Here is a 13,342-nt window from a genome sequence, read left to right on the forward strand (position 1 = left end):
AAAAAATAAAAAGATAATTTTGTGAAGAAGGTGCCCTCTGGTCAGGTAGCTGACTACTCCAACCGCCCCACCCTCCTGGCGCTTCCTGATTGCTTTCGGCATGGAGTGAGTTAGTGACCTTTTAAGGAGTGTATCCTGGCTAGACCTTGACAGAGGCTTGTTTCCTGCTCCCCTTTTTCTCAAAACTCTTGATTCTGGAGGAGCAATGTCCTCACGCCCTTCAAGCATGCATTGTAGATTCTGACTATTTGCTTTTATTTTCAGCTGTTCTCTGGTATCTGAACCAAAAGCATCTTCACTTTTGCATGAGAAGTTTAACATTGTTGCTTCTGTGCACCCATAAGGCTCCACTGTTTCAGGGTGCAGTCGAGAATAAGAAGTTGATTTTCCTGTTCTGTGAGCAAGGATGTAAAAATGTTAGATTTGTGTTGTTTTTCAGCAGTTTTCATGGTTGACTTTGGAAGTCTGTTTAGGTCATTTTCTGTTCAAGTACTGCTGTTCTTTTCAGATGTTATCATGCCAGCTTTTGAAATGGTATGAGATTGTAGGAAGGTGACTAAACAGTTACTCTCCAATTCAATTGTTAAAAGATGGAAGAGTTTTGTATCTCAAAAGATGTTCACAGTATCATCAGGAATAGGGAAGCAACACATTTTGAAGGCTTGGCTGGGAGAGTTTTGGGAACAAAAGACCCCATCTGTTAGAACCACTGCTCCATCAAGGTTCCCACTCAATAAGAGTTGGTAGAGACTGTAGGAATGAGTATACTTGCTGCGCAATATGGATTTTCAGTGCACCCACAAGGATCTCAGACTCAACCCATCACTTCAGGTGTCTGCCCAAAGAAAGAGACTTGCTGGTGACCTGTTGACATCTAGATCTTGTTTCTCTATTTCAAGAGCAATGGGTATCCACCAGATACATGGAACGAGTCCATAGTTATACTAGAATGTCAGATCATGCTGTTGATCCTGTGGGTCAGTCGCAGCTTATAGATAATTGAGTTCCCATTTGTGATGAAGTGTCTGAAGAAAGGCCATGTGGAGAGCGTTCGTATGTTAATGTTTCATGTATGTACAATGACCTGTGTTCAAGAGGTGTACGAGACCTTAAATATGTTGCAGACTCTAAAGTCTGCCTGATAGAAGAAGGTGACATGGGTGAAGTTGCAAAGCTCCATTAATTTAAGGGTTTTGCCACAAAGCCTCCAAAACGACAGCCTTGAGGCACCGCTTACCTGGACTGTCACAGAGCATAGACCCAGCTCTGCAAAATCCTACATGGCTCGCCAGAAGACATTAAGGTCACCTGATTAAGATCTCCTTTTTACAAAACATGCTGTTGTGGAAGTAAAGCACTAAGAGGCCAACTAACTTGCAGATGTGCGAATAAAATAAAATAAAAAAAGTGTAACATGATACAAAATAGGACCCTCTACTAGGCTTTTGATAATATCAGCGGGCAGCTATAAGTTTTCTTCTTGGACTTTTTCTTAGACTTCCTCAGTCAGAGTTGTTCAGAAGATTGAGAATGTCTAAGTAGGATATGTGAGAAATTTGCCACTAAACAGAAAGCCATAGTTTTGAGAGGCTGTTGTGATCAATTGCTTTGGGACTCTTCCATGATTTGTGGAGCCAGAGGCAGCTGATCAGACTTCCACAGTACTCCAGTTGTGGGCATAATTGTTTTGGGCAATCATCACTACTTCAAAGGAATGCCACACATTGACACCATCACTGAATTGCTGTGCACTGCTTCCCACTTTGTTTCTCTGGATTGAAGCTAGACTGAGATTATGTTCTGGTTTTCTTCAATTTCTCATCATTCGATCTACATCACAAAATGGAACAAAAATGCTTTAATTCCTTTACTCTTGATTCTATTCTTCCCCCTTTTGGTAATTGCTTCTAAGAAGTGATTCCACCTTCTTAGTAAAGCACCTGTTGCTCTGTGTCTCTTTTCCTAACTAAAAGCTGAATTTAGGTTCAAAATAAGGAACCACTACTATATAAGGATGGGACACTGCAAAACATTTCAGTAATCTCAAAGCATAAGGTTCCAAGCCATCAGTTCCTTCCCGGTCTTAATAGCAGCCAATTGAAGGCGAAGGGTAGTGACAGGGAAGTCTTGTAGATCAGTAGTGTGAATAAGCATGAAGGGTAGAAGTGCTTTTAGAATTCTGAACAACTTTTGTTTACCTTCTAGGTAAACTTGTATTATCGGACATGGATAGGGGAAGAATTGTAGATAGAAGAAGGGAGGAATGAAGCCTTCTCCCTCTTGATCTCCGCCTGAGCCCTTGAGACTACAGGACAAGAGTGAAACACATAGATGTAACCTGAATGCCATCAGCAAGGTGGGGCATAGGGTGCTCAACCCTTCTTCATCTTAATTTTTTAGCTAAACAGAATTAGAAAAATCTGCTGACTGGCAAATAAGTCTTTGGTGTCTTGAAAATGTATGTACTCTGGCAATAATTCTTGAATGAGGTAAATATTTTTCTCTGTCTGCGGTCAGGCTGTCTATTGTCTGATCAGCAGAGCTAGATCTTGGATGTGCAAAGCAAAGCCCAGAAAAGGTCTTTTGACAGCCTCAACCTCATAGTTCCAGGAGTTTTTTATTTTTTTATTATTTGTTAATTTGTATGGCCCAGTGACCCTGTAGTGACCATATCACTAAAGTGGCTCCACACCCATAACCACTTGCATTAATTGTAATTATCCTTGGAACTGATATTATCAGAAAGTTCCTCTCCTCAATTGCAAGTGATGGAAACACCAGATCTGAGCTTTGAAGTTCAGGAAAATTGATATTTAGGCTAGTAATTATGGAACCAGAATGTGTAAATTAAAGTTGGCCCTGATCACTGCCATCATAGTGTATCTCAGAACTGTTAAACAGAAGCTCACTTTTGGGGTATTCTTGTTTGAAGAGACACAACATATGACTCTACAGCTTGTCCACTCTGTTATAAATGGGAACTACTACCCCTCTGTTACTGTAAAATATGGCTCTGATGAACTGCATGTCATTTGCTTGTTCGAGCCTCTCTTTCTCTTAGTTGATCAGCTAACTGTGGGATTGAGGCAGAGAGTAAACTAGATGAGTATGCTTTACCTGAGCCAGCAGTCTAGGTAAGGATACCTTGATTGTAAAGCAACACTATCAGGTGATCCTTCACCTTTATGAACTCCCTTGGTGCTGACATCAGTCGAAAAGTAAAAACATAGAATAGGAAGGGTTGACCCATTACTTCAGAGCAGAGGAATCACTGATGGTCTTTGTTCACCGTAATGTGCAAGTATACTTCCTTTAGGTGTATGCTTGCTAAAAAAGATCCTGGTGGAATCAAATAAATATTTGGCTAACAGTTTGTTTTGAAATGATTTTTAGAGGTCCACAAACTCACTGTTTAAAGAGCAAGGCTGGCCAAAGACTCCTGAAGTCTTTTCCACTTGAAAGAGAATGGAGTACAGGACCTGACCACACACATTGGACAGAACGGGTGTCACTGCTTTTTTTTTTTTTGTTACTAACATTTAGATTACTAACAGCAAAGCATCTACCTTCACCTTGCACTTGGGGGTCGCTTTTTCCCTTTCCCTCCTCTGATATAGGAGACTGAAATTGCTTTATTGTGGGCTTTAAAGGTGGTTGGTTGTAAGTATCCTGATCTTTTACTACTGTAGAAGATAGAGGGCTTTCATTCATATGCAGGCTTCATAACCATCTACTCCAGCTGGTCTCCAAACAGCTTAATCCTACTAAAAAGGATTTTCAAACAAGCATACTCTTAGCATCATCTGATTTCCAGTCCGCGTCCATATCTTGCATTGTGCGAGAACAGTACCACCTTCCCACCAAGGTAAAGGAATAAAGACCATTACATGCCACAACAGATATCTGGAGTTTTGTTCTAACTGAACAAGGAGTTCAGAACAGTTCTCACCCTCTTGCATGGCTCCGCCCAGCATATCAAAATCCTTACTAGGAACTGGGCCTTGTAGGTTGCTTAAGTTCCTACTCTCTATGCCAGTTTGTTGCCAGCATAGGCTTTCTCCTGGGAGCACTCTATATAGTTGTCTAATCTTTCTGCAGGCTGGACCAGCTAATCTTAAAGTTTGACCGATTATTTTTCCAGCTAAAGGAATCTATTGTGGGCTCTGTTTTCAAATGCATACTTTTTTTTTTCACGAACCTGATCCAATCAAATGGTCCGAATCCCTCTAGTCTCTGATAATATCCGTTTGGAGTTTTGTTTACCATGTGATACGGAGGGTATTTAAGAGGGGGAGAGAGAAGAGATGGCGTATCAGAAGCATGTGTAGCACCAACATCTCACCATGATATTTGGCCCATAGTCGTAGGTACAAAAGCATCGGGGAAGATGTTCTGGACCATGGGCGAGGTCCCAGGCATTGATTAGGGTAATGACGTAATTGTGTGTATTTCCAGGCTTGATGGGTGGAGAGGCCGAATTCTGCCTCTAGTGTGTCAAAAGGTTTGTGGGACCCGGCGGCTACGATCTGTCCCAGGTGTGATACCTGCATCCCGCCATTCTCTCCAGTCCAGAATTTGGCCTCCTATGCGGAGCATGGCGCTACCCCACAATGGTGCGTGTTCATGTAAGTGCACGTCCGCCCTGAATAGATGGTGAGCTCGTTGCCAGGATTTTGTCATGGCTTGCACGATCGGGGTTGGAAGTCCGAATCCTGGCCTTGTCTGCACCGTATGCCCTGCGAAATACCCAGTAGGTCGCATTCTATTTGGACCCATTGTGGCAGGTCTACTGTCCCCGGCATCAAGCAACTGAGTTGTGACAAATGAAGGGCCAATGCATGGTGTTCCACAGAGGGTAGGCCTAGACCTCCGCAGGAGTGGTGGGCCAGCAGTTTAGCATAAGAGACATATGAGAATATGCTACGATTAGTGGTGCGTAACTGGGGGAGCGGAGTAAGCAGGGGCAGCAAGCTTAGGACATGTGTAATACGAGGCAGGGTCACCATTCGCACCGCCTGCACCCTGTCCCAGAGGGAAAGACCGAAGTGTGACCATTCTGCAAAGTCCTTCCGGGTGCTTTCGAGGGCGACGGGTCTAAGTTGTCGGCCACCACCTGTTCCAGGCCCTATTTAGGTATATGCCCAGGTACTTGAGGTGGGACGGTGTCCACCGGATGGGAAAGGTCGCGACTGCTGCTTTGGTGGTGTGACGCTACAGTGGTAATGCCTCGCTTTTGTCCCAGTTGATCATATAACATGAGAACGATGCAAAGTCGAAAAGAAGATCCTGTCGAGTGCGTAGAGATATATTTTGGACCTCCCCACTGCCACTGGAACTCCTAGGATAGCCGGTTCCTGCCGTATGGCAGCTGCCAGTAGTTCCATGGCTAGGAGAAATGAAAGTGGGGAAAGGGGGCATCCCTGCCAGGTACCTTGCCTGACGGGAAAAGGATCAGGCACGAAACCCCCGCAGTTCACTTGTGCCGTGGGAGACTCCTACAGCCAGCATCATTTATCAATTAATTAGTCTCTCTATTCGAAATGATGCAACACTCGGAATATGTACCACCACTCTATTCTATTGAATGCTTTTTCCGCGTCTAGAGACAGGGCGATTGCTATGGTAGGTAGGTCTTTGGCAGACATTAATGTTTGTGCTAGCGTTCGTAGATGGTTCCTAGATGAGAAACCGAATACGAACCCCTCCTGAGAGTGGTGAATAAGGGATGGGGTAACCTTCGCAGTGGGTTAGCGAGAACTCCAGCCAGTAATTTAGTATCCCAGTTCAGGAGGGAAATTGGCCTGTAAGGGCCACATAGTAAGAGGTTCCTGCCTTGTTTGGGTAGGACTGCTCTGGTCGCCCTGTTGGAAATGGGCCCAAAGGTGCCAGTCAAGGACGCCTGTTGGAAGGTCTCGTACAGGGAGTCCACTACATCTGCGCCTGTCCATTTATAGAATTCTGTTGGGAATCCATCCTCACCTGGTGCTTTGTGGTATGGTAGTTTGGTGATAGCTTGTGCAATTTCTTCCTTGCTGATCTCTCCCTTTAAGAGGTCTCAGCCCTGTGCCGTGGACCCTCAATTACAGGTTTTAGTGCGGACCTAGATTTGCCTCTGCCACCGTTGTGGGTAAGGTCTGTCACCACTTGGAGAGCTGTTTCCCTGTCCTCATGTGATCGGAGAGGTCGATCAATGGGTCTATTTCTCCTGGGAGACAGCGGGCGGGTAGAACCCTGCCCTGCAGTGTGATGCCGGTGATGTGAAAATGTCTCTTGTAGCCCTGGCGTGATCCATGTGGCAGCGGATGAGGAATCCATGGGTTGAGGCAGCAAGTTATCTAGGAATTGGCATAACACGTTAGGGTCAAGGAAGTCTTTGGGTTTGCCGTCTTTTGTGACCGTCACATGTGCAGTTTCAAACAAGTCAAACTTGATGTCCCGTTGGCGAAGTTGAGGACGAAGCGTCCAGAACGCTGTCTGCTTTTCATTGGTGTCTCAGGAGAAGTCTGGGGCCATTCTTAGCTCTTAGTCCTCATATCTGTGCAGCCCCTGGGTGTGAGCAGCGGTTAGTAGTTGTTGGGCTTGGTCATGTCAGAGAAAGCAGGCAATGATTGGGCGGGTTAGGCGATGTGCCTTCTGTAATTCCAGCGGGGGTAAAATATGAAGCCTGTAATAGTGGGGATATTGTTAATGAGGAAGGTCTTGATATCCATACCTTCCGTCCGTTCCGGGATCCCAAAGAAGCAGACATTGTCCCTGCGACCCCAAACCTCAAGGTCCGTGATTTTGTCCTTGAGGTACTAAAGTTTGTGGTCTCTGTTGGGTGAGGAGTTAAGTTTGTCTTCCACTAGGGAAAGACGGTGATCAGTGCTCGTCAACCTATCCTGGAAGCCGGCCATGTCATTGCAGATGGACCAGGACTCTGCTGCGAGGCTCAAGATCTTCGTGTCCATACCCTCCAGCCAGCTGCAGTGATTTCCTGTGGAATGCGTTCCATAGAGATATCAGATTTGGGTGTCTGCACTGTCTCTTGCGGGTCGGTCATTGGGCACACCGTTGTCACTGGTGCAGGCTGATGTTGGGTGAGGGCCTCCAAAAAGAGTAGCTGGCGGGCTAGCTTGCCAGTTGGTTTGTCCCCAGTCATGGTCTTCGCATATGGCAGGGCTGTCGGAGGGAGGGGGGATGTCTACTTCTGTGTGTGCAGAGCTATGGTCCTAAGTTTTGCTGGGGTATGGAATAGCACGGTGGGGCGGGGTGTGTTGTCACTCCGATGCTGCAGGCTGGAGCCCTGTAGCTGAAGATCACAATGTTGGGGTGGAGAGGTAGCAGCCAGTAGTTTAAGTCCATGGTCGAATCTTTGCAGCCCTCGTGGGGGTGAGTACTTAAGGGTCTCTGCCTGAGCTAACTCACTGGGACAGTTAACCTTTTCAGCTCAGTTGGCTCGGCACCACCGCTGTCTCTCAAGCGCTGCAATGAGGCAAGGCTGTGCGTTTCTCTCCTAATGCCACGTAGACATGGTCTCAAGGGGGAGATGGGGTAGGGGCTTATCTTCCCGGGGGGGGGGGGGGGGGGGGGCGGTGCTTGGGGGAGGCGAGGCCCTCTACTTCCTGGGCTGAGGATCAGTTGCATGTCGTGGGCGTTCCAGAACCTGCATGTCGGGCCGGTCCCAAGGCCCCTCTTCTGTGCGACTCTCAGGTGCACCATTGCGCAGGGTTCCTTTTGTGGACACCCTCTTGTGGCATGCAAGAGCCCTCCGAGTGGCTGGGGTGGTGGTTGGGGAAGGGGGAGAGCATGAGTGAGGGTTAGGGGTGCCCCCGCCTTGCTCACCTGTGGTTCTGGCCTCCCTCTCCTTGACGAGTCGTCTGCGGTCCCAACCGGTCCCCCGGATACAGCTCCGGAATTGAGCCCGGTGCCCCGGACAGGATACCAGGCCTCACTCCCGTCCGGTGGCAGCGCAGCTCATCCTGGATCTCAGCAATGGTGACGTTTGGGACACATGGTCCACTTCGGTTCCAATCTTGCTCCCATAAGCAGAGCGGTGACTGGACCGCACTCTTCCGGCATGAACAAGCCCTCCTAGTGTCTGTGGTTGAGGGGTACCAGAGAGGGAGGGGTGTCCCAGTCATCCTCCCGCTTATTTGTGGTTCTGGCTTCCCTCTCCTCGACGGGTCATCTGCAGTCTCAGCTGGTCCCCTGGATACAGCTCCAGAATCTACCTGCAGCTCCGGACAGGATGCCAGGTCCCAAGCTCGTCTGGTGGCAGGTCGGCTCATGCCGGAGTCTCAGCAGTGATGGTACTCAGGACACAGGGACCACATCAGTTCTGGTCCTGCTCCTGGAAGCAGAGCGGTGCCTGGATCTCACTCCTTCGGCGCTGCAAGCTCCCTCATCGCCATCACAGGCCTCTGGCGCACGGAACTCCTCTAACAGGTGGCCATATCTGTCGCGGCAAGGCCACGACCCCACCATATAAGTATTTTAAGGTGATAAAATGTTTGTGATCTGCAAAATGCAATGTTGAGAGACTTCTTTGGTAATGGACAGTGGAATGGTGCTCCTGCATGAAATAGATGCCAGTCCAGAAGCGTAGTCAAGGGGAGAAAGAGCTTTATGCTAGAATTGAGTGATCTAATATAGTACTGTTGTTTCTCAAATATTCCGCCATTGCGGAATATATTAACTAGATCTGTCCATCCCAAGAAAAAATTCAGAAATGGACCCCTTTGAGTCCAGGTTTCCATAATGGGCCTCCTGGCGAAATTGCCTTTTGATAGGTTTGTTGTTTAATTTTCTAGATGTGGTCGACAGCCTGAACTTGCTCATTTCTTTAAAGTAGTTAAAGAAAAAGTGGATGTTAATTGCTTGCTGATTGATAAATACCAGTGCTTTGTAGCTCTTGTAGAAGGTGACCCTTAATTAAATCTACAAAATTGCACTGCATGTCTTCAAAATGGCTGAACCTGGTACTTTGAGAAGAAATGTTGGTGGGGTGAATGGCGACTGAAAGTCCTATTGAGACACATGTTGATCTTGTTGCACGTGATTTTTTGACTGTTAATGGGTACGCTCAAGGCAACACCCTCTCCAAATCATAGGAAGCGTTTTTATTATTTTTTTTTTTTAACAATGCACTGCTATCCACCATTCTTTTATGAAAGGAGTTGAACAGTATATTACCCTCGGAGTGTTCTGGCTGACCAGTGCAGCAGCACTTACTCAGTGTCCATTATTGTCTGTAGCACAGCTTCTGCGATGGAAGTAGTGTCCACCAGGTCTCCTCTCGCATACTCCTTGACTTCAATATGAGGGAATCGATCCCAGTGAGGGGATCCTTGGTTTGCTCCTCCTCTCTGATACATCCCACAGTAGAGTATACAAAATCCCCACACTTTCCAATTTTCCAGGGGCATCCACTGGCTCTGTGCACATTTATGGCATATTCTTGAAGCCCTGGAGAAACTATAAAGGTGATGGAGCAATACTACAGATGAGCCCATCAAATTGTAAGGTAACAACAAACTGTGGTAAACACAACAACATGGAGAGACAAACAGTAAACTCACCTTTTTTCAAGTAGGGGTTTGCCTGCAACACAACTTCTCACACAAAGTTCGGACAACGACAGTAGGACTTATGGTGTGCATGCTCTAGGGATAACCCTTAGTCAATGAGAGAGTCTGTTTCGGAGACAGAGGCTACTTGTTGTCTTTACTATCAGGGTTTACCTCCTCTTTGAGTTTATTTGGCTACATTTTATTAAAAACAGGTCTTTCTAGTATCACTTTTTAAATAGTTCATAAAACATTGTATATCTGACATTTCTCTACTGTGACCAAAATCAGCTATGCAGAAACATTAATATAATCCACCATGTCTCACTTTCCTTTGGACACCCCTTAGTTTTATATTATGATGACTTTTTTTTCTGCTGCTCCTGCTTTGGGATCCACAATCAACATTAATATGATGGTTTATTATTTATAAATAATCATAGTGCTCCTGGCTCAGCATGACAGCGCTGGAAGGGTCTGGCCCAGCATTTGAAAATGAGCCAATAAGCAGTGGCTGAGCAAGCGTGACAGCCCATCCTGGGTGGGCTTCTTGAGGTTTGGGCTGTACATTCTGGCTGATTGTGTGGAGCAGCCCACACGACTTGGTTGAGTGTAGTGTTTACTGTGAGGAACTAGTTAAGTATGTTCATTAGTCATGTATGGATTGCCTGGCTTGAGAGTGTGTTGCAGCATAGGAATCTCTCAATGTGGTTAAAATGTGCTGTGGGGCCTGCTGGTGGGTGTGAACTAGTACATGTTGGTTGGGAGGCATGTCTGAAAGCAGTTGCGTTAACTGGAGCTGGCTGGTTAAGTTAGTGCGGTGTTGCCTAGTTATGGCTGATAGAATGTCATACAGTGCATGCTGGGAGCTGTCTGTGGGCAGCACAACATTAGAGGCTGTTGGTTGTTGTGTGAAGCATGCATTAAGAGGCTGGTTTTATGCAGAGTATGCAAATCTGTTTGGGCAACCACAAAAATACAGTGTGTCCTGGTAACTGATTCTGGATTACATTGCAATGAAGCAGGTAAAAGTAGTGTGCATGATACTCAGTGAACGAGTAACGGCGGGGATTTCTCATTGGATATTTCAGATATTTCCGACCCTTCCAGGCACTCTGAGACAGGGTTCATTTGTGGTACGAGAATAGAGAGTGAGGTAGCACCAGGCAACACTTCCCAGGAAGACTGTATCAGAAGGGGGAAGAGGAAACATCAGGAGACAGATATCAAGTTAGAGAGAGCAGCCGGTAAGTGAAAGGTTTTTGTTGGATCGGCTTTTCCAAACTTTCTACCCCAGTGGGGTTCAGAAGTGATTTTACAAGGCAGAGTACTTCTGCATGGAGACTCTAATGGGCTGGATAGCAGAGGACGAGCTCCGAGACAGAGTCTGCTGATTGAATGGAATTACGGGGAATAGAGGACTTAGTGCAATAAGAGTCTCACTGGAATAAACTGAGGAGCAGAGAACCCAGTTTTAGCATCTTGTGACCTGAGATCAAAGGTCTAAATTGAAAAGGTGTTCTCCCACCACTCAGAGTGCTAGATCCTCCATTTCACTGAAGCATATAACATATAAAGTATGCCACCCCATTTCTGCCCTAGTGCTCAAACTCATGGTAAGAATGAATCATTGTACTTTCCATCCAAACATTACAACTCCTCTTGTCGTACTATTTAATTTCCCCAACTATGAAGCCAGGTAGGCCACTGCAATCTCAATTTGTGTGAACTGTTTTTGCAGCATAATTTATGATTGGGATAAGGGCAACAGATTGCAGATCTCTGGGCAATTTCATATATAGTTTATCCGCTGCAACTCAGTTTTAATTTTGACAGCTTTCTCTTGGTTCTTCAGATATTCCTAAGATCTCCTACTACTCCTTAAATCATTGAGAAGCGTTGAGTGGAGGCATATTGATCATTCATCACGGTGACCACATTTTACTACTTTGTTGTATATAGGGATGACGTTTAATGGACTGAAGGATTTTCAAAGGGAGTATGATTAAATAGGGAATGGTTATAACTGTTATTTAAAGTGTTACAAAGTTTTTGGAGCAAGTACAATATAAAAATTTGTAATTACAGTACATTTGTATCAAAAACCTAAATGTTAGTTTCAGGTGCAGATGTACTAGTCCTCCTTCGTTCTCCTGTTTGTGTGCTGACTAGGACGTTTAGCTGCCTACAGCAAATGAATATTCTCTTGAATGTTCATACCTTTTCATATGCAAAGGTATTTTTCCGTTTGGAAATTCACATTTGCCCATGAATTGACATATTTGTGACCTTACCGTGAAATATCTGTAGCCACAACCAGAGGTTACATCTTTAAAATGTTGCTTCTAGCCAATAAACAAAACTCCACGACTGGCAAACAATTGCTAACGCGAGGCCACTGATCCCAACTGTTCTTTGTTTGCTGTCTCCAGGCCAGATTAACAATAATGTGCCCTCCTGCAGTGAACGTACCCCAGTAGCCGTCATATTTAATTTAATATCTTTGTGATTGCCGGTGTGCTTGCACTGAGAGACAAACTGTAAGACCGAAACCCCAAAGAAAGGGGGGAAATGCCTATAAATAAGGTGCAGAGAGAAATCCCTTCTGCAGTAGCTAGGGTAATTGTGTTACCCAACATTTTCCAGGTTAGTCTATGCCAGCTTCGATCGCTAGTTTTCCGGTGGAACAAATATGCTGTCCATTTCTGTAGTGGCAGCATCTCGTTATGTGCCTGGAAGTTGGGAGTCAGTTTGACTAGTCACAATTTTGCCTCTGCTATCCTCTGCTCAGATCCTTCTCTGTTGAGTAGGCCAGGGGTGTTGGTGTCTGCCCAAACTCTTGGGTGGGCAATCCCAGGCAACTAATGTCTGAGTCTCTGAAATAGACAGAGGCTTGTAGTACAAATATCAACATCCTGCAGCACGCAGTGCTCTCTTCACGTTACGGGGGCTATGGGTAGGCAAAAGTCTTTCTGTAGCTACACATGCATTTGGAATAATCCCTGTTGAGGGTGTCTGTGTAATATTGTGGAAGATCGTTTGTATAACAATTATTTCACTGCTTGGCGTGCTAGGTTTTTGAGTGTATTAATAGCATTGATGAGAGACGTGCTGTTTTACGAGTTCATTTAAAGTCTTCTGGTCTTTCATCTGATCTATTTCAAATGCTAGAAGACACTGACCTCTTTGTAGAAATGTTCAAACCCGCAGTTAACCTGCAGAGTTTTTGAAAGCATACATCTAATCTTGCGACTACCACAGGGTGCTCCAGCAAGGCGGTGTTTTTTTTGTTGCTTTTTTTTTACCAAAGGATAATGACATGGGCACTTCCTCTCCTTAGCCCATGAGCAGGGGGCGTTCAGGTTTAACGTGGATTCTTTGCTATAGGACGCCAGGCAAATAGGCCATAATGTGAACACCTTGCATTAAGGTCCATTTGTCAGCATTCACCGTTTCCATTTTTAGGAGAGATTGTGTACACATTTTAGTGTCCTCACTTCTCCATCAAGAAAAAGCAACAGGAATCAACTGCAAAAAATGCTTTTTTATAGTTCTAGGATCCATATTTCAATTTATCAGTCAGTTGTGCAGCTAATGGCATCATTGATATATTTCCGCAGAACCTACCTCCTTTTCAGCCCTATTTCAGAACATGAGAACCTGCCTATTTGACATAGGTGAGTGTCTTCAGAGGACTGTGCAGATAGTTCAGTATAGAGCAATGAAACTCTGAGAGCATGGCGTTTTGAGGATACTGCTTTTTGTGCATGTTAAGTAAACAGTTCCTAAAAGAT

At 45.4% G+C, this 13,342-nt stretch overlaps 1 protein-coding gene across 6 annotated transcripts in view; it reads left to right on the top strand.

Moving 5' to 3' along the window:
- The window catches only part of ZFAND6 (zinc finger AN1-type containing 6), a 136,468-nt gene that overhangs the window by 66,127 nt on the left and 56,999 nt on the right, over nucleotides 1-13,342 (top strand). For 4 of the 6 annotated variants that reach the window (XM_069222987.1, XM_069222986.1, XM_069222985.1 and 1 more), the window contains exon 5: nucleotides 10,640-10,795. The exons of the other annotated variants lie outside the window; for them this stretch is intronic. In XM_069222987.1, coding sequence (XP_069079088.1) covers nucleotides 10,640-10,795 — 156 coding nt within the window. The remainder of the gene's footprint in view (nucleotides 1-10,639; nucleotides 10,796-13,342) is intronic. 6 annotated transcript variants of the gene reach the window in all.

This window comes from Pleurodeles waltl, chromosome 3_1 (genome assembly GCF_031143425.1).
Source record: "Pleurodeles waltl isolate 20211129_DDA chromosome 3_1, aPleWal1.hap1.20221129, whole genome shotgun sequence".
In the NCBI taxonomy this organism is placed as follows: Eukaryota; Metazoa; Chordata; class Amphibia; order Caudata; family Salamandridae; genus Pleurodeles; species Pleurodeles waltl.